Source organism: Stegostoma tigrinum, chromosome 4 (assembly GCF_030684315.1).
Source record: "Stegostoma tigrinum isolate sSteTig4 chromosome 4, sSteTig4.hap1, whole genome shotgun sequence".
Lineage (NCBI taxonomy): Eukaryota > Metazoa > Chordata > Chondrichthyes > Orectolobiformes > Stegostomatidae > Stegostoma > Stegostoma tigrinum.
Window position 1 is genome coordinate 51884996 of NC_081357.1, and position 21303 is coordinate 51906298.

The 21303-nt window shown below is 41.7% G+C and overlaps 1 protein-coding gene across 3 annotated transcripts in view; it reads right to left on the reverse strand.

Annotated features, from left to right (window-relative positions):
* Positions 1-405: 405 nt before the first annotated feature.
* The window catches only part of klhl32 (kelch-like family member 32), a 276189-nt gene continuing 255291 nt past the window's right edge, over positions 406-21303 (reverse strand). For all 3 annotated transcript variants that reach the window (XM_048532017.2, XM_048532016.2, XM_048532018.1), the window contains 3 exons: positions 5898-6090; positions 3302-3396; positions 406-2875 (listed from right to left, as the gene is read on the reverse strand). In XM_048532017.2, the coding sequence (XP_048387974.1) occupies positions 2714-2875; positions 3302-3396; positions 5898-6090 (450 nt within the window). In that variant the 3' untranslated portion in view covers positions 406-2713. The remainder of the gene's footprint in view (positions 2876-3301; positions 3397-5897; positions 6091-21303) is intronic.

Here is a 21303-nt window from a genome sequence, read left to right on the forward strand (position 1 = left end):
TTGTCCCCTCCCCCCACCGCATCCCAAAACCAGCCCAGCCTGTCTCAGCTTCCCTAATCTGTTCTTCCTCTCACCCATCGCTTCCTCCCACCTCAAGCCGCACCTCCATCTCCTACCTACCACCTCATGCCACCTCCTTGAACCGTCCATCTTCCCTGGACTGACCTATCCCCTCCCTACCTCCCCACTTATACTCTCCTCTCTACCTATCTTGTTTTCTCTCCATCTTTGGTCAGCCTCCCCCTCTCTCCCTATTTATTCCAGTTCCCTCTCCCCATCCCACTCTCTGAAGGGTCTCGGCCCGAAGCGTCAGCTTTTGTGGTCCTGAGATGCTGCTTGGCCTGCTGTGTTCATCCAGCTCCACACTTTGTCATCCAGGAAAGGATGGCAGATTGCTTCGTCTGAAGTTATATGAGTGAGCCAGGTGGATTTGTATTGCAATCGATAATGGTTACAAAATCTCCATAAATTCTTTTAATTCCAGATTTTTACTGAATTTGAACTTTACTATCTGCCACAGTACCAATTAAAGTCATGACACTGGAATATTACTCAGGCGTTGTTGATTGCCAGTCCATTAATATTATCTCAATGCCACTACTTACACCAAGCTGTATCATAATTTGTCTGGCAGCACAGATTGCATTGTATGCGTGTTGTGCAGTGTGCATGGGCGTTATACACCAGAAGCATCAGATGTGTCATCACTCATGCATAACAAACGTGAGATTTTATAACTTGGTTATGCCTTAAGATGTCTTTTTTCAAATTTAAATGAAATGGAATGACATAAGGCGGTGAGCTTATAACAGACCTCTGCCTGGAATCAGGCCCATGTGATCTTGTTGACATGAGGAATAATGTCCAGGCCAAAAACTACTGAAAATCAAGAGGCAACTTAAGAAAGGACTGACAGCTCATATGTGAACTCAGGCAAGGACAGAGGCAGAGACACAATCAATAACTACACGCAAAAGCAGCAGGGCAGACTGTTCCAGTTTAAGTTAGCAACAAGCAGGCTATTTGTGGCAGGTGGTTCTCCAGTTGGAGAGAGAAAACTTCAAGAGATTTAAGGACCAAGAATAGGTCTTGCTACTTGAATTTGTTTCAGGTATACTCAGGAGACTGCATCGAGTCACTTTCAAAGGACTATGGAAAACAAATCCTAGCATGGGAGTCTGCTGTTAAACTGGAAAGAGTTTGGAACTTCATTTTCAACAATACATGCATGCTATGAATATGATATAAAGTTAAAATGTGTTAAAGTATTTTAGTTGTTAGTTAATAGGGAAATACTTGTTTTAAAAAAAACTTTTGTTAGTTGCCCGTTATATATTGTTTATATCTATGTTAATTCTGTTTGGTTTATGACAGTTTTAAAATATATCATAAGTCAGTAATCACTCTGCTTTTACAGTGTCAGATGAAGTGCAGTGGACAAGCAATTGTGATAGAATGAAGGCATCACGATACTGCCAAGACAACCTCACATTTACCTGCTTGATTCACTGCCTACGGTTACTCGATGTTGAGGGGGTAGAATCCCTTTTGGTACCAATAGTGCTCAAAGAGCCATGCACCTTTGAAAAGCCTGTAATCCTAACAAAGCACTTCAGCTGCTTCTCTCTGCTGAGAGTGTAACAAGAGAATATCTGTGGCCTCTCTTACTCAACAGTGATTGGCAAGATGCTGCAAATATCTCCAGTTCCAGCTATTGCCACTGACAATGTAATCTTTTCCCTACTCTGAGGTTTTGGATTGTAGCAGATTTCAATGAAGAGTGCCATTATAAAAGGCAATCATCATGCAACTTCCTCCACAGTGAAGATAAAGGAGGAGAACTGCTTACTGAATACCCTGGACAGACAAGGCCTCCTGCTGAGGCCCTACCTACGTCATCTACTTGCTTCTTGCAGCTTCTCACGCTCAGTATTTGACCTCTGTTTTCATTCTTGCAGACACGTTGTATTTCAAAGAGAATGTCTATCAGCGCATCCATCTCTAGTGGCAACTGGTTTGTATAAAAGCTGTGAAGTTAGCAACATTACTCCTTATTAAGCTCTGCAACTTTAAACAACTAAAGAAAGTACCAAGCATTTGTGGAATTCAGAGAAACACCCAGAATAACTCAACTAACAACTAGCCTGTAAACAGTCAATGATATCTTTACTGTATGTGCTGGGTGATGGGGTTCCTACCTGCTGCTGAATAAAAGCTCAATTTGAGGGAGTTAGACAGGCATTAGCTGGAATGCCGAACTCCAAAATTATACGTTTGATGTTAAAGCACTGTTGAATGCTGCCTGCCCCGCACATCTCTGATGGGTGTACTTTGTACACACACCAATATTGTCACAAATATTGAACCTGACATGATTCACCTACAAAGTGTGCAGTGCTACAAACCCACTTCTGATCCATACAATCTGTAACAGAAACTATCAGTCCTAATTTTACAATTTGTTTACTGAAGAGGTGGGAGTTGTCATAGTACTAGTTATATATCAAATTCTTGTTGAGAATAGCTATTCAAGGTATTTATAATAGATTGATGAAAAGGCAAGCTACCTGTTTGTAATCATGACTGGAACATATACAATTGGGTGTAGGCTTTGGACTACACACAGAAAATGGTGAAAATATCAAAACCACTGTAGTTGTCACCTATAATCACATCAATTCACATTACATGTAGATCTTACAAGCTTATGCTCTCATACAGCACCTATCCTGTGGTGAGGCACTTGCAATGTCTGAAGATTAGGGCAAGTAAAATAAGGGGCTGGGAGAAAACATCCTGCTATTCCATTGGAAGCAAATGGTAGTGTTGGACCATAAAAAACTTCTTCCTTGCCTTCTGTACTGACATCCAGAACCTAAAACAAAAAAAATAGAAAACTACATTTATTTTCCAAATATTTATAAATATATATTTAATCACAAGTCTTTTGAAATAATGATCTTCTTAAAATTAACCATCTTCACATTGTTTATTTAATCTAGACTCATTATTGATTAAGTGCAATTTATTATGAATCTTGTAAAGTCTGAACTTAAAATGCATCCCAATAACATTGAGTCAAGTTTGTACATTGCAGCTTCTACAATTCGGCAACCCAGAGATTTACTTAATTATAGTTGAATTTCTTCTTATTTAGAATAATAAACTTTTCTCAAATGTACTTAATGCATTCTGTGATATCTTGAAGAACAGATAAAAATGAATAATTTTCCGTTCCTCGTATTTTAATCGTTACTCTTTTAAACTAAATCTGAAGAAACAGATAAATCAAGTCACTCACCTGGATACATGCTAATGGCTCATTGGTCCAGATGGAATACCCACCGACAAGATAAATTCTTCCATTGTGCACAGCTACACCAGATTCATTTTGGCCTTTTGTGAGAAAATGCAAGGCTTACTCAACTGACAACTTATAACTTTGTTTAAATATATAAGTTTAATCAAAAGATATTTTAATGAAATATCAACAAGCAAGGTACTGTCTAAAATGAAGTTTAGGTCAACTATTATTCAATAGCATTCATTGTCAACATCTGTTTAAGCATTCAAGGTTCCATTTCGAAGACAGATGAATGGATTTTTGGTTGCTAAGGGAATTTAGGGATATGGGAATAGATCATGAAGGTAGAACTGAGATAAAAGATCAACCAAGATCTTGGTGAACAGCAGAATAGACTTGATATGCTAAATGGTCAACTTAAGTTTCTATTCCTTATGATCTTGTTTGTTCGTAGCACTTTCATAAACCTTACTGCATCACCCCATATGTATATGTGTTACACAGTAAATACAAAAGTAATAGATTTGTTAACTGAATAGGGCATAGAACAAAAGTTTCCTGTAGCTTTGGAGATTTATAACTATCACCGTCTCCCAGTCTAGTACGTTACAATAGTGACTAGATTTCAAGAATACTTGTGTTTAACAGGGTTTGGGTATCATGAAAATTTCGATATAGATGCAAAGATTTTCCTTTCTTGTTTTTAACCACTGCTTTCCAACACTTGAAGGTTAGCATTGTTTAAAACAAATATCTGCTACATTGTTGTACAGGAAATACTGATCTGTGTATAGATATCCTCCATTATATCATCAGGAATTTAGTGCAGCAGCCATTCATTTTGTTTCCTCACATGTTTAGATAAACCCTATCACTACTACTTCTATTGCTCGTAAAACCAGAATCTCACTCTTCGAAATTGTTATTGCTGTTTTTCTTAATCAACCTGTTCAGAGATGTTATGACATACCTCTGGAGCAGGTGGGACTTAAAACCTAGGTCTTCAAGTCCAGAGGCAGGGACAGTAACGTGGCTCCACAAAAGCACAGATGTGATTAACCCATCCTCTTTAATGAGTCTAGTAGGTGGCAGCAAAGAACAATTTGGAGACCACCACACCTGTGATCCTAACCTGTGAATAAGCATTGTAAAGCTTTTCAAACTTATTTCACATGTTTCCCTACTTTGAATTAATGATTCACATGAGAACCAAAGTTTCTCTCACACGCCAATATGATTTTTGTCCAGTTATTTTTAATTAACCTGTTCAGTCATTTTATGGTGCACATCTGCAACAGGTGGGGCTTGAACCCAGGCCTCCTGGCTCAGGGGTAGGGACAGTATAACTCTGCCACAAGAAGTGTTTCATCTATTCCACTAAATTTAATACCATCACTCCTGGAAGCCATTCACTATTTGAAAGTTCTATCACTGTTACAAAACAAAAGCTATCTCTGCTTTTAATCATAAAATCAGCAATATTTGACATTTTTCTTTTTTCCAGCACCATATCCCATAACTTCCTTCCGAGCACCATCGGGAGTATATCTATACAATGAGGACTGCAATGATCCAACAGGGTAGTTCACCCCCAACTATGAGGACAATTATGGATGTCCAATAAGTGTTGGCTGAGCCAGCAATACCCTCATTTTGTGAATGAATCTTTACAGATCTACCTTCTCTCTCCATTCAAAGTAACTCTTTTTTCTAATTTCCCTGCCCAAGTGGACACTATTACTTTTCCTACATCTGTAGAGTTACAGTAAGTTTTAAAATGCTGCTGATGTGACCATTCTTTCAATACTTGTTGGATTGCACAACTGACCTCGTTCTCTATCTAAATCTTGATCCAGTCAGTGAATTTGTCGGGCTGAATCATTGTCGCAATTTTCTGGACCATGGGATCAGAAATGAGCAGTAGTGTAGGTGGAAAAGTCTACAGGCAGCTTGAACAGGATATCCACTGAGTTTACAGAAGTAAGTTTAGTCAATCCATAACCTACTGTAAAATGTTTTTGTATACTTGGACATCAATACTGATTAAATCGGGCCTAGTTCTTAAGCTGCCTGCATTCTACAGTTGATCGTGGCAGTGGAATGTTTTACAATCGAGTATATCAGACAATGCAGTAATGTTGTTTACAGTTGGAGGAAGGGCATAAAGGCTTTTGAATAGAAGTCCAAGTCGAGGGAATTCTTTTTGTTCAATTCATTACTATTATTTACATTCAGACACTCCTTTGTTCTCCAATGTGCAAGTACTAAAGGCTGATGAATAATTTTCACAAGGCTGCTTCCAATTTGCTGCTATTCATGCTGTGGCATATAGGAAACTTTTTTCACCAAATTATGGTGTCAGTTCACCACTGGCAATTACCCATGATGCACATTGATTATAACTCTTGATAGTAGCAGCACCGTCAATGTGTCAAAACGGTGCAAAGAAATCAGCATAGAAACATCAAAAGGGGTGATAATGAAAGTTTGTGACTGAAGAGTTATATTTAACTTCTTCAGCATACTTGGCAAGAAACTTGATCAAATGTCCCTGTTAAGGGAATTCTCAAAAAGGAAACCCAAAAACATCTACCTGTGAGTAGGTTGTAATGGCAGCGTACCCACTGGTCGGTGTCAATGTTGTAAGAGTCAATTTGACGAACTAAAATCCGATCATTGTTGTAGTCCAAGTCATTTCCTCCAAGAACATAAAGTTTTCTCTTGACAGCTGCCATTACATGATATACTCGCCTCTGTAACATTGGACTGCGGCTGATCCATTTATTCTAAGAGTCAGAAATATGTTAAAAATTACATAGAGTTTCAATTTTTTTTCAAGTCACTTGCAGATCATTCAGTGAAATTGCTCTCCAAAACACAGGGCATATAAGAGGCCCAATTTAACTACTGTGGGCACATGGCAGGCCCTGTTGTTGTCAAAATAAGGCATTTTTGCATTCCAGCCTGAGCCATGTGGCAGTTCGTGAGCTGCTAAGTGGACATTCTGCTGTAGCAGTTGAGAAATCAGCTGGGTCCCAGACAGGGGCATTGCTAATGTGAGGACATGGGGAGGAATAACTTTGAAGGCTTAGGACAGGCAAGCAGAATGCTGAAGTTCATGTGAACGGAGGATAAGCTGCCAAATAAAAAAAATTCAAAGGGCCAGCCACTGGAACATGTCTGCAAAATTGTTTGTACAAGAGTGCCCTGTTTGTTGATGGTTACCTTTCGAAATCTTTAATTGATATCTGCAGCAAATCCAGGAAAGAGGCTAAAGCCTATAATATAAATGAGTCTTAACTGGGACATGCCTAAATGACATATTTAAGGTCCCCATGTATGTTTTGCAGGCTCTCTCTGATTTTGATTTCCTCCATAACCTGTAAATACAGAGGAGTGGCTGTAAAGAGATTCAGAACTGGATACTAAAACATTGTCCACCTCTACAAATTATCACCGAGAAATATACAGTCTTGCGTTAAAAATCTTTTTTTTTCCAAATATACAATTATTTAATTTGTTCAGTAAGCCTAGAACCAATGCAGCAGTAACATCAATCTAACTCTAACAACAACCAAAGGATCAGGCCTTGCTGGCCATGTCAGTGCTTTGTAGGGGTTGAGCCTAATGGGAGCTGCTTTTGTTTCTTGGTGGTGTTTGGGAGAGGACTGTCAAAGTTTAAAGTTGGGGACAATGAGCCTCAGTTTGGATTTCAGTTTGGTAACATAAGTTGCGTAGTCCTCAGTCCTTCATATCCAGTAATAGAGAAAAACTGGGCTTAATCTCAGCTCCCCGACACTTGCAAGCTGATTAGAGTAAAACCATTAAAAACATGTTGAAGAAAAAGGTTTGAGCTGGGTCAGATTGTGGGAAAATATGTTCAATAACTCATTATTGAAAACATCATTGTCTTGAAATTCAGTAGTGCCCAAAACTGACCATGCTGGGGATAGACTGCTCATTGTACTTATCTGTTCAATATGGTCCCTGGCAGCACATTAATTAGCCCAAAGGCTTCATCATGAGGAATCAAATGTTTGAGGAAGAGCAATCAAACTAGATATTGGGCATGTGTGATACAGGAGAGTATGCAAAGAATGGTAGGACCTAGGAAGTATACAGGAATAGAGAAACTTTGGTGGGCATGTCCATATATCTTTGAAAACAGCAGAACAGGTAGACAAGGTAGTTAGGAACACATATGGGATAATTATCTTTATTAGTTGAGATATTAAATACAAAAACAAGGAGACAGTAGGCCATTGTATTATCACTAGGCTATTAATCCAGACACCCAGGTAATATTCTGAGGACTAAGGTTCAAATCCTGTCATGGCAGACGGTAGAATTCAAATTCCATAAAAAATCTGGAATTAACAATCTAATGATGACCAGGAAAACACTGCAGTTATCATCGGGGGGAGAAAAAACATCTGGTTCACTAATGCCCTTTAGGGAAGGAAATCTGCCACCCTTATCCAATCTGGCCTACATGTGGCTCCAGACCCACAGCAACGTGGGCTGATTCTTAATTGTTCACTGGCAATTAGGGATGAACAATAAGTGTCAGTCTGGCCAGTGATGCCCACATCCCATGAGCGGATTAAAAAAGATTTTTGAAAAGGTACAGAACTGTATATAACTTTGAATAGGCCACAGCAAGAGTAATGTGAGTAGTTCTGGTCATCACACTATAGGAAAGATGTTGTTGTCCTGGAGAAGGTGAAGATTCACAAGGATGTTGCCTGGGCAGGAATGCTCCAGCTATCAAAACAGGGTTTGGAGTTGCTTTCCTTCGAGCAGAAGGCTGAGGGCAAATCTGATTGAAATGTACAATTTTATAAGGGGGACATAAATAGATTGGATGAAGAGAAAATGTTCCCCTAACACAGGGATCAATAACCAGGGAGCACACACTTAAGGTAAGGAGCAGGAGGTTTAGTGGGGATTTGAGGAAAATGGTTTTCACCCAGAAGGTGGTGGGTACCTGGAGTTCACTGCCTAAATGGGTGGTCGAAGCAGGGGATCTCTGCAGGCATTTAAAAAATAGATGAGTACTTGAAACACCAAGATATATTAGGCTGCAAGCTAATTGCTGGAAAATGGGATTACAGTATATAGGTGCTTGATGGCTGTCATGAAAACAATGGGCTGAAGGGCCTCTTTCCTTTCTGTAAAAACGCTCTTGCCTCTCAAGGGCAACCTTTCCTAAAGCACAGATGCACTGTGGATGCAGAAGTGAAGAAGCAGTTCTAAAGAGATATAATCTTGCAGCAAAGTACACCCCCAAAGGTTTTCAGGCCATGCCCCAGGCCGTAAATAAAAGAGTGAGATCCTGATCCACTGGGGGAGAAATCTGTCTGTGAAACAACCGCACCAATGGGAATAAATCAGGAAGATGATTCCAAGAAACTTGGAGATAGAAAGGACTGCAGGTGCTGGAAGCTAGAGTCAATAAATATGGAGCAAGAAAAGCAGGTCAAAAAAAAAGAAACAGCAGATCAGATTGCTTCCAAGGAGCAAAGAAGTCAACGTTTCGGGTCGAAATCCTTCATCAGGACAGGGGACGGAGGGGAACCCAGAAATGAATAGAGTGAGGGAGGGTGGGGCTGGGGGTAAGGTAGGTGAGCTATAGATAGGTGGATGCAGGTCGGGGTTATTGTGGCTGGACAGTGGGAACGGTGGACCGGACAAGTGAGTGGGAAGATGGACAGGTGGGGGGTGAAGGGATTTTGAAGATGGTAATGCAGGTAGGGTTTCCTGCATTACCAGCTTCAAAATCTCTCCATCCCCAGCCTTATCACGTGTCCAGCCCTCCCCTTCCTACCTGACCTAACCTGTCTATCTTCCTACTCACCTAGCCATCCTGCCCTTCCCACTGTCCAACCAGAATAATCCGCAGCCACCTATTTCCATCTCACCTACCCTCCCCCTTGACCCATACTCCTCCTATTTATTTCTGGGCTCCCCTCCCTATCCCCAGTCCCGACGAAGGGTTTCAGCCTGAAACGTTGGCTTCCCTGCTTCTCTGACCTGCTTGCTTTTCCAGCTCCACTTTTATCGATTAAATCCAGAAACTAGCTGCAATATAGAAAGAAAGTCAATTACCTCAGCAAAGCTGCCAAGTTTAGAATGCTGCTTCTACTCTCTGCACATCACCTATGTGGCAGACCTGTAAACTCCCCAGTGTCTAGTATTCCTTATCCTCTGACAATCAATGCAATATACCACTGTACCTCCTTCTCTTCAAACTCTCAATCTATAACGCAATTACAAACCTTGCTTCACAGTCATCGCATCAACCACTTTGCATACAAGTCATTCAACCATGATAGACACATTCACGATATGTCACTATCATATTCTGATCCTTTTTCTGCAGAATGAGACTGGGCACCTTCACTCAAAAGACAGTCACCAGACTGACCACTCGATACTGACCAAACTCTCCAAAATAAAATAGCCCCATTTGCCTGCGTTCAGCCCATTTCCCTCTAAACCTTTCCAATTGGCAGCACAGTGGCTCAGTGGTTAGCACTGCTGCCTCACAGCGCCAGGGACCCAGATTCGATTCGAACCTCTGGTGATGGTCTGTGTGGAGTTTGCACATTCTCCCCACGTTGGTGTGGGTTTTCTCCCACAGTCCAAAGATGTACAGGTTAGGTGGATGGGCCATGCTAAATTACCCGTAATATCCAGGGATGTGCGGGTAAGGTGGATTAGCCCTGGGAAATGCAGGGTTAGAAGGGCAGGGTTAACCTTGGTTGGATGTTCTTTGGAGAGTTGATGTGGACTCAAATGGCCTGCTTCCATACTGTAGGGATTCTGTTTATTCATGTACGTGTCCAAATGTTTTTTTAAATGCTGTAACTGCACGTCCTCTGGCAGTTCATTCTACATATGAACTAGTTTTTGTGTGAAAACGTTGTCCCTCATGTCCCTTTTAAACCTTTCTCCTCTGACCTTAAAAGTTCCTAATTTTGAACTCCCTCCACCTAGGGAAAAGACCTTTCATATTCACCTTATTTATGACCCTCATATTTTATATCTCTATAAGATTACCCCTCAACCTCTTAGGCTCCAGTGAAGAAATTCCCAGCCTATGCAGCCTCTTCCTATAACTCCAATGCTCCATTCCTGACAACATCCTGGTAAATTTTTTCTGACCCTTCTCCAATTTAGTAATATCCTTCCTATAACAGGGAGACCATAACTGCACACAGTACTCCAGAAGAGGCCTCTCCAATGTCCTGTACAACCTTAACATGATGTTCCAACTCCGGTACTCAACAGTCTAAGTAATGAAGGCATGCATGCCAAACATCTTGACCGCCCTGTCTACATGTGACGCAGTTTCAATGAACAAGGTACCTGAATCCCTAGGTCTCTCTGTTTGACAACACTATCCTGCCATTACCTGTATAATACCTGTCCTTGTCTGTTTTACAAAAATGCAATCCTTCATATTTATCCAAATCTGCCACTCCTTAGCCAATTGACCCAGGTGACCAAGATCTCTTTGTAATCTTAGATAACCTTCTTCACTGTCAATTATGCCACTAATTTTGGTGTCAAACACAAACTTATTAACCATGCCTCCTAAATTCTCATCCAAATTGGTTATATCATAGAATCCCTACAGTGTGTGCCCAACACATCCACATCAACTCTCACAGCATTCCACCCAGACCCATGCCCCATAACCCACCTGATGTACACATCCTTGAGCACCATGGGCAATTTAGCATGGCCAATACACCTAGCCTGCACATCTTTGGACTGTGGGAGGAAACCACAGCACCTGGAGGAAACCCATGCAGACACGGGCAGGATGTGCAGACACGGGCAGGATGTGCAAACACCGCACAGACAGTTGCACAAGGGTAGAATCGAACCTGGGTCCCTGGCGCTGTGAGGCAACAGTGCTAACCACTGAGCCACCATGCCACTCAATAACATTATATATGCCGACCTCTAGTCTGAGAAACAACACTCCACCAACATACTCTGTCACCTACGAATTTGTTCAAAAAACAGACAATTTATGGTCAATGTGGCATTCTATAAATTCCTACTTTAGACATAAAACCAATCTGATTCCAAACCAGAATACAAGGATTCTAAACAAGGCCTCACACCTAACACCTAAAATGTCACGATAATAAAATGTGAGGCTGGATGAACACAGCAGGCCAAGCAGCATCTCAGGAGCACAAAAGCTGACGTTTCGGGCCTAGACCCTTCATCAGAGAGGGGGATGGGGAGAGGGAACTGGAATAAATAGGGAGAGAGGGGGAGGCGGACCGAAGATGGAGAGTAAAGAAGATAGGTGGAGAGAGTATAGGTGGGGAGGTAGGGAGGGGATAGGTCAGTCCAGGGAAGACGGACAGGTCAAGGAGGTGGGATGAGGTTAGTCGGTAGGAGATGGAGGTGCAGCTTGGGGTGGGAGGAAGGGATGGGTGAGGGGAAGAACAGGGTAGGGAGGCAGAGACAGGTTGGACTGGTTTTGGGATGCAGTGGGTGAAGGGGAAGAGCTGGGCTGGTTGTGTGGTGCAGTGGGGGGAGGGGACGAACTGGGCTGGTTTTGGGATACGGTGGGGGGAGGGGAGATTTTGAAGCTGGTGAAGTCCACATTGATACCATATGGCTGCAGGGTTCCCAGGCGGAATATGAGTTGCTGTTCCTGCAACCTTCGGGTGGCATCATTGTGGCAGTGCAGGAGGCCCATGATGGACATGTCATCTAGAGAATGGGAGGGGGAGTGGAAATGGTTTGCGACTGGGAGGTGCAGTTGTTTGTTGCGAACTGAGCGGAGGTGTTCTGCAAAGCGGTCCCCAAGCCTCTGCTTGGTTTCCCCAATGTAGAGGAAGCTGCACTGGGTACAGTGGATGCAGTATACCACATTGGCAGATGTGCAGGTGAATCTCTGCTTAATGTGGAATGTCATCTTGGGGCCTGGGATAGGGGTGAGGGAGGAGGTGTGGGGACAAGTGTAGCATTTCCTGCGGTTGCAGGGGAAGGTGCCGGGTGTGGTGGGGTTGGAGGGCAGTGTGGAGCGAACAAGGGAGTCACGGAGAGAGTGGTCTCTCCGGAAAGCAGACAGGGGTGGGGATGGAAAAATGTCTTGGGTGGTGGGGTCGGATTGTAAATGGCGGAAGTGTCGGAGGATGATGCGTTGTATCCGGAGGTTGGTAGGGTGGCGTGTGAGAACGAGGGGGATCCTCTTAGGGCGGTTGTGGCGGGGGTGGGGTGTGAGGGATGTGTTGCGGGAAATACAGGAGACGCGGTCAAGGGCGTTCTCGATCACTGTGGGGGGGAAAGTTGCGGTTCTTAAAGAACTTGGACATCTGGGATGTGCGGGAGTGGAATGTCTTATCGTGGGAGCAGATGCGGCGGAGGCGGAGGAATTGGGAATAGGGGATGGAATTTTTGCAGGAGGTTGGGTGGGAGGAGGTGTATTGTAGGTAGCTGTGGGAGTCGATGGGCTTGAAATGGACATCAGTTACAAGCTGGTTGCCTGAAATGGAGACCGAGAGGTCCAGGAAGGTGAGGGATGTGCTGGAGATGGCCCAGGTGAACTGAAGGTTGGGGTGGAAGGTGTCGGTGATGTGGATGAACTGTTCGAGCTCCTCTGGGGAGCAAGAGGCGGCGCCAATACAGTCATCAATGTACCGGAGGAAGAGGTGGGGTTTGGGGCCTGTGTAGGTGCGGAAGAGGGACTGTTCCACGTAACTTACAAAGAGGCAGGCATAGCTGGGGCCCATGCGGGTGCCCATGGCCACCCCCTTAGTCTGTAGGAAGTGGGAGGAGTCAAAAGAGAAGTTGTTGAGTGTGAGGACGAGTTCAGCTAGGCGGATGAGAGTGTCGGTGGAGGGGGACTGGTCGGGCCTGCGGGACAGGAAGAAGCGGAGGGCCTTGAGGCCATCTCCATGCAGAATGCAGGTGTACAGGGACTGGACGTCCATGGTGAATATGAGGTGTTGGGGGCCAGGGAATTGGAAGTCCTGGAGGAGGTGGAGGGCGTGGGTGGTGTCCCGGTCGTAGGTGGGGAGTTCCTGGACCAAAGGGGAGAAAATGGAGTCCAGATAGGTGGAGATGAGTTCGGTGGGGCAGGACCAGGCTAAAATGTCACCTCTTCTTTACAACGATAACGCCTTTAGTTCTCTCAGGGCAGTGACTTGAAAGAAATTCAGGAATTTACATATACATATCAATTAAAATGTTCTAACTGACGAAAGATTGAACAGCATCTTAGATTTGTTTAGTACATCCCTGTCCATTGTGTGACCCTTTGATCATTTACTTATAAATTCTGTGTTCTGTGTGCTTCTTTCTCACTTCACCTGAAAAAGGGGATACACTCTGAAAGCTTGTGTTTTCATAAAAACCTGTTGGACAATAACCTGGTGTTGTGTGATTTTTGATCTTGACCTACCATCAAGCCAATTCAATATCCAATTGACAAGCTCTCCCTGAATTCCATGTGACCCAACTTTACTAATTAAGCTACCATGCCAAACCGAGTCAAAGGCTTTACTAAAGTCCATGTAGATAAAGTCTACCCATTTGCCCTCAAACATATTGGTCATGTCCTCAAAAACTCAACCAAGTTGGTAACACATGATTTCCCACCTACATAGCCATACAGATTATCTCTAATCAGTCCTTGCCTCTCTAACTGCATGTAAATTCTACCTCTCAGAATACCTTCCAACAACTTACCTATCACTGATACCAGACTCTCAGTTCTACATGCTCCCCAGCTTCTCCTTACAGCCTTTCTTAAATAAAGGCACAACATTAGCTGCCCACCAGTCCTTTGGCACATCTCTCCTGGCTGTAGATGATACTAATATCTCTGCTAGGTGCCCTGAAATTTCTTTCCTAACTTCCCACAACACCCTGGGACACACTTGATCAGGTCCTGGCGATTTATTGACCTTTATGTTTTTTAAGACCTCCAGCACTTGCTTTTCTACGCGCACCATTTTCAAAACATTAGTATTTATTTCCCCCAAGTTCCCCAGCATCCAATTACTTCTCCACAGTAAAAACTGATGCAAAATATTTGGTTAATATCTCTCCCATCTCCTGTGGTTCCACACATACACAACGCCATTGAACTTTAAAGGGCCCTATTCTCTCCCTAGTTGCTATTTTGCTGTTAATGTACTTGGAGAATCTGCTTGGATTATCCTGAACCTTATCTGCCAAAGATACCTCATATCCTCTCTTTGCTCTTCTGATTTCTCTCTTAAGAATCCCTCTACACTCCTTATACTCTTTCACTTGATCCCAGTTGTCTATATCTAACAAATAACACCTTCTTACTCTTGACTACAGCCTCAATATCTTTATTTACCAATTGTTCCCTACTCTTACCAGCCTTATCCTTCACTCTAACAGGAACAGGAACATAATGCCTCTGAACTCTTGTTATCTCACTTCTGAAAGCCTCCCACCTGCCAGGCATCCCTTTATCTGCAGTCTATTCCAATCAACTTTTGAAAGTTCTTGTATTATACTATCACAATTTGCCTTACCCCAATTTAGAACTTTAACTGTTTTACAAGGTCTATCCTTTTCCATAACTATTTTAAAACCAATAGGATTATGATTATTGGTCCCAAAGTGCTCCCCCACTAACACTTCAGTAACTTGCCCTGCCTTATCTCCTAAGAGAGGATCAAGTTTTGCTCTTTCTCCAGTTGATGTAGCTACGAATTACAAAGAAAATTTTCTTGAATACATTTAACAAATGCTTCACCATCCAAGCCTTTAAGACTATGGCAGTTTGGAAAGTTAAAATCCCCTACTATTACAAACCTATTATTCTTAAATATATCTGAGCTATCTCTACATATTTTCTCCCCAATTTCCTTCTGACTATTGGAGGCTTTTGGTACAATCCCATCAAGGCGATCATTTTCTTATTTCTGAGTTCAACCCCTGTACCTTAGTTGGATGATTCCTCAGTAATATCTTCTCTAGTTATAGCAGTAATGTTTTCCTTAATTAAAAATGTCACTGCCTCTCCTCTGTTGTCTCCCTTTCTATCCTTCCTAAAGCATCTAAATTTCAGAATATTGACCTGCTAGACCTGTCCTTCCCTCAGCCATGTTTCTGTAACAGCTATTTTATGAAGTTGTGTAGAGTAATTACAAAGTGGAAGGCAGGAAGCTACAATTTGTTTGTTAAAAAATGATAAAAGGAGAACAGTTTGTGGTCCCTTTAAGAACTTAGAGATTGATATGGAAAATAGGTCTGTAAGCAGCTGTAGATTACAGACAGTTCTAAAAACTGAAACATGTTATCAATTGGCTGTGCGATTGAAAACTTTAGGCTTGTTTTGATGTTTTGGCAACTAACTTGAATCAGCCAATTAGTTTAAACCTAACACTTAGAAACCGAAAGCTAATTGAATTTAAATCAGAAGGTGTTGACAACTGGGGACCTATCCCAGTGTAAGAAATGGATGGGTCTTCAAGGGTATATAAAAAAAGAGGGCATTTGGAAAATCGGCAGAGAGCTAGCTGCCATCTGAAGGCTGAGAGTGAACTGCCATCTGAGAAATAAGTATATAGCTCTCACAAGAAATTGGTAAGCTGTCTAAAAAAGCACCCTCTTATCCATAGAAGTTACCACAGCACTTCTAGCTAAGGCTCTTCACAGAGAAAAAAGTAGGATCAGTGGAACAATGACGTTTATGACTTGAGAACAGCAGAAGGAAGGTGTTTATGACAGGACAGACAGTAGACAAGGCAGTCCAGAGGACACACTGTGTGTAGACTTTGAGACACTAATTCTTAATTTATTTCTTCTTACAACTTAAGTTATATAAGTAGGGCTTGTGTTTATTGGAATAGTATACCGGTAGAATTTTGTTTAGTTAGGATGTAGGACAGAATTGTTCTGTTTATTAGTTATTCTGTTAATTTGTTCATTGTTAGAGTTAAATAAATAAATTGTTGCTTATTACTTATAAAGTGATTATCAGAGATTTTCTTTCATTTAACATACCCCTCTCCGTAACCGTTTAACAGATTAGGTGAGGTGAAGCGAACTTCTCTGTGTGTTTTAGGTTTAATTATTGGAAGGAGACCTCTACTCCCACCATCACAGACTGGGGGCTTGGTTGCAATTTTAATTATCAGAGGGGTTCAACTTTCCCTTCCTAACACTGTGATATGTCAGTCCCATGTTCACAAACCTGCCTTGAATTTATCTGGCTTGCCTGTACGACCCCTTGCATTGAAATGAATGCAGTTTACTTCTTCAGCATTATCTTGTTCTCTGGTCTGCTCTTACCAGCCCTTTTTAATTAATGTGTTCTTTTTAAATTCAGAACCATCCTCATCTGTCTTTCAACTCTCAGTCCTGCTTAGGACGCCCCCAATCCCCCTTTACTAGTTTAAAAGCTCCTGACTAACATAAGCAAATCTCCCCACCAGGATATTAGTCCCCTTTCAGTTCAAGTGAAACCCATCTCTATTGAACAGGTCGCTTCTGACCTAGAAGAGATCCCTATGAGCCAAATATTTGAATCCGTGCCCACTGCACCACCTCCTCAGCCTTTGATTTATCTGTCCTTTCTTCTTATTCCTACTCGCTCAAGCACATTCATGCTGACGGCTACAGAATCTTCTGTCTGTGGCCCTGCCAGAAGAGTCCACTATAACAATTACTCTTTTGCATCTTGACAAACCCCGCTTAACATAGGATTCATTCTTGGTTCCCAAGATCTGGCTGCGACTTCTGTTTTACTCTGAGAAACTATCCTCAACAGTGCCCAAAATAGTATATTTGTTTGATTGAGGGATGGCCACATTAGACTCCTGAACTACCTTTCTACCCTTCCTGACACTCACCCATCTATATGACTGAATATGTAGTTTCTAATCTTCTAACCGTCACACTCTGTGCCTCTTGTATGGTCCTCAGTAACTGTAACTGTCTTTTCCAACCATTCAAGACAGTTTGATATGAGATGGATCCAAATACACCTCCTGTAGACAGAGTCTCCGGGGATAGTCAATTCTAGTTCCCTAATCTCCCACTGCTGACAGGAGGAGCCTACCAGTCCACTGACTGCCATAACTGTCCCTTTAAAATTTGCTTATGTAGATTTGCCTAAAAAGTCGCACACTATTCTCGAATCCAGTGTTTGTAGAGTGATTACTGCTGACATATTGTTCTGACATAACTTTTTAAACTTTATGCTATATTAAAGGGCCTCAAAGAAGCTCTGAAAAGAACTTTAAAATGAAACTACCCTTCCCTTACCCATGATAACAAAGTGTGGAGCTGGAGCTTGGCCTGCTGTGTTCATCCAGCTCCACACTTTATTATCTTGGATTCTACAGCATCTGCAGTTCCCATTATCACTTCTCTTACCCACTGTTGTTTTTTTTTAATTTTAAGTAGGCTGAAGAGAACAAATATACTTAAAATCTTAAAAATCCAGCAATTAGTTGAAATTCCCATCAACTCCTCAAATCCTCAATCAGTCAGTTCTCAGATCTGCGGATCAGAGTAAAGTAACGTTGATCCCTGATCCCTGTCATTATTTAAACTGCTAATATCAAAACTTCAACAAACAAGTTAAAAAGATCATGCTTCTGAGTTCTGTGCAAACAAGCCGAAACAAAAGTCTCTCTCTGGAGCCTTCGACTTCTCAACAAACTCCATGTAATTCAAACTTCTTCACGATTTTTTGGATTATTAATGTTCTAAAAATAATTTTAAATGAAAATTTTTGCTTCTGGGTCTAGAAAGACCAGAGGAAAATCACAAGATAAACCTCTAAATCAACTGCTAGATCCACACTACTCGCCTGCATTTTTTTATTTAAAAAGCAAACCTAGCAAAATTATCTTCTGACTTGTCAAAATCATGGCTCTAGGTCCTGGCAACAGGTGTTCTGGATGTGTACAGAGAATTAAATATGGCAAACGGTGCATTTCAGGTTCACAGTGAGCATGTGAACCACACTTATCAGCTACTTGGTCCATGTACCATGCTGGCCAGGTAATAAGCAAATGCACTATGCCTGCTAAATAATGAAAGTGTGCACTACGTTGACCAGCTAATGAGTATGGGTGCAAAGCCTACCAGATAGTGAGTAGGAGCATCGTGCCTATTAGATAATGGGCCTGGGCACCATTTCTACCAGACTGCACAATTGACGTCTGATTATGGGCCTGAGGATTAGATGCTGTGACATCAAATTTCTGGACTATTACTTGTCCTGAATGGATTTTTTGCTTTAATCAGAGTTTGAACCAATTCTACGATCCTTTGTGCATGACTACAGACAGCATTTGTTGGCTGTGTAAAGTTTCCTTTGCTCTTCAAATTGATCTTCTTTACGAAGAAAGTCTGGCAAGTGAGCTAGTAACTGCAGAGCTGAGACTCAATAGAATTGTGAGGGTTCGTTATCCCAAATCAATTCATAAGGCATTAATAATCAGATTAGATGAAGCAGGGGTCATTTCCCGTCCGAGGTATTTGTGTGCGCTTTGGTTGGCAGATGTCAATTATCACTGCACTTGAGAATGTCCTGAAAATGAAACAAACTGAAAAACCAAATGATAAAGTTATTGTAATTCAAAGCCATACCCTTCCAGCTGTGACTGCTGTTAGTCACTGTATTCAAACAATATGCTACATGAATTTTAAAAAGCCGGTGTACGTGTAAACATGAAACAGAACTGATTAGAAAAACATTCACTCTTTAACAGTGCAATAACTTTTTCATTTAAGAAAGCACATCTACAAATAGTGGTATGATTTATTAGCACTTATAATTAAACAGCATAAAATGCTATTATGCATGTTTAGTATTGGTTTTCTTTGAATTTTGAAGAAAATGATGTTTAAAACTGAAGGTCTATTTATAAAAGAAATTAATGAAAATCCATCTATGTTGAAAGGATTATTCTCATTGATTACAGAAAAGATAACATTTCCTTGGTCTGGAAAGATGTCATAGTGCATTCATTGTTTAACCTGATCTCCTATTTGAAAAGGCACCCACATTAGCATGCACACATAATTTTAAGTCAAGTATGAGTTTTTGCTCTTGACTATATTTGCTGAAATTTAAGGGCAAAGTTGGGCAGGCTGCATTCCTGGTTTGGAGCCTGGCTGGAAGGTGGAGCCACCTGGACAATGGTAGCAAAACAATAACTATGATTCTCCAATTGACATTCTAGTGAGATTCCACTTAAAAGCAGAGATTTTGGTAAACGTCTCTGTGATGTCTAAAGAATTATATTTTCCAAATAGATGCAGCCAATAGATTAGTGATGAGGGGGCTGAAATTCCAGGTGGGATTGCACAAGGAGTGCATTTTGCATTTCTGGCACATCCAACTTAATGTTCCCAACTTCATTAATGTTTCTTTCTCACACACCGGGAGCATCAAAACCAGAAGTAGGAGCCAGGACTTCCTGAATGATTTAATACTGCATCTGATAAAGATGTGAGAGGAAGAACTAGAGGACATAGACGAAGTGATGTGCAAAAATAGCAAGGGTGAGAGAAAAGTTCTCTTTTCACACAAAAATTAGGGTAAGGAAAGCACTGCCTGAAAATGTGGCGAAGGTATGTTAACTTGAGATGTTCAAAAGGGCATTGGATGACTTTTTGGATAGAAGTGTTGTTGGATATAGAGAAAAGGAAGGAGCTTGGCAATAGGTAACAGAACCAGTGCAGGCATGATGGACCAAATAGCCTCCTTTTATGCCATAGCAATTACATAATTCTGACGTTATTTTTGTTATTTATTTCCAGTTTTTATATTGCTGTGTGATGCAGCATTTAACCAGGCCAGTAAAAGACCCCATAAACAAACTCCATTTGAAGATTTTGAGGGCATGTTTTCTTTTCCATTGTGGAAAATGTTTAATTTTTAGTGTGCGCTTACAAATAATAGGGCCTGAATTTCACTCCTGAGTTAGGAATGTAGAGTCAGGAAAACACAGCGAAAATACGCTGGTCAGTTCCATTCTTGTTTCAGGGGGCGATGACTGACAACTGGAGTTGGGATGCCCCTCCCGCACTCCCCCACACCCTCTCCCCACACTCCCCCCCAACACACACAAACACACGTTTAAATAATGACAGGTATAGATAGGGTTAATGATAGTTGTCTTTTCGCCAGGATGGGGGATTTCAAGGCTAGAGGACACATTTTTAAGGTGAGAGGAGAGACTTAAAAAAGACATGAGGGGCAATTTTTTTTATATTGAGGGTGGGTAACGTGTGGAATGAATTTCCTGAGGAAGAGGAGGTTGTGGGTACAATTATAACATGTAAAAGGCATTTGGATAAGTACATAAATAGGAAACGTTTGGAGGGATATGGGCCAGGAATACGCAGGTGGGATTAGTTTAGTTTGGAATTACATTCAGCATGGACTGATTGGACCAAAGGGTTTGTTTCTGTGCTCTATGACCCTATGGGCGGAGGAAAGTACCTACATTGATGACCTACTGCAAGCAAACAAAAATTGCCTTTCAGCGCTAACTTACACACCTCCTCCAACTCCCCAATGTCAACAAATGCCACCCATTTTCACCCCCCATTTTTTCCTTCATGACCACACATGTCACTCTGCTAAACCATGACCCCTCATATCTCCATGCCAACCTATCCTCTTCTGCCCATAATCCATGGTCTCTTGAAGCCGACATGACATCTCACGCTAGTACATTCTTCTCAGCCACCACTTTTTGCCCTTCCATCATTTATGCCAACTCATCTAGTATTCACCATGGTCAGACTGCAGGACCAATGTTGAGATGAAATATAATAGTGTTCTTCAAGTCTACTAGTGAATTTATTATTTTTTAAAACAGAACACTTCAATACAAAAGTATTCACCAAATAAATTACTTCAACTACTCAGTCCCAGTAAAATAAATTGTATTCATAAATAACAGTGTGGAGCTGGAGAAACACAGCAGGCCAGGCAGTATCAGAGGAGCAGGAAAGCT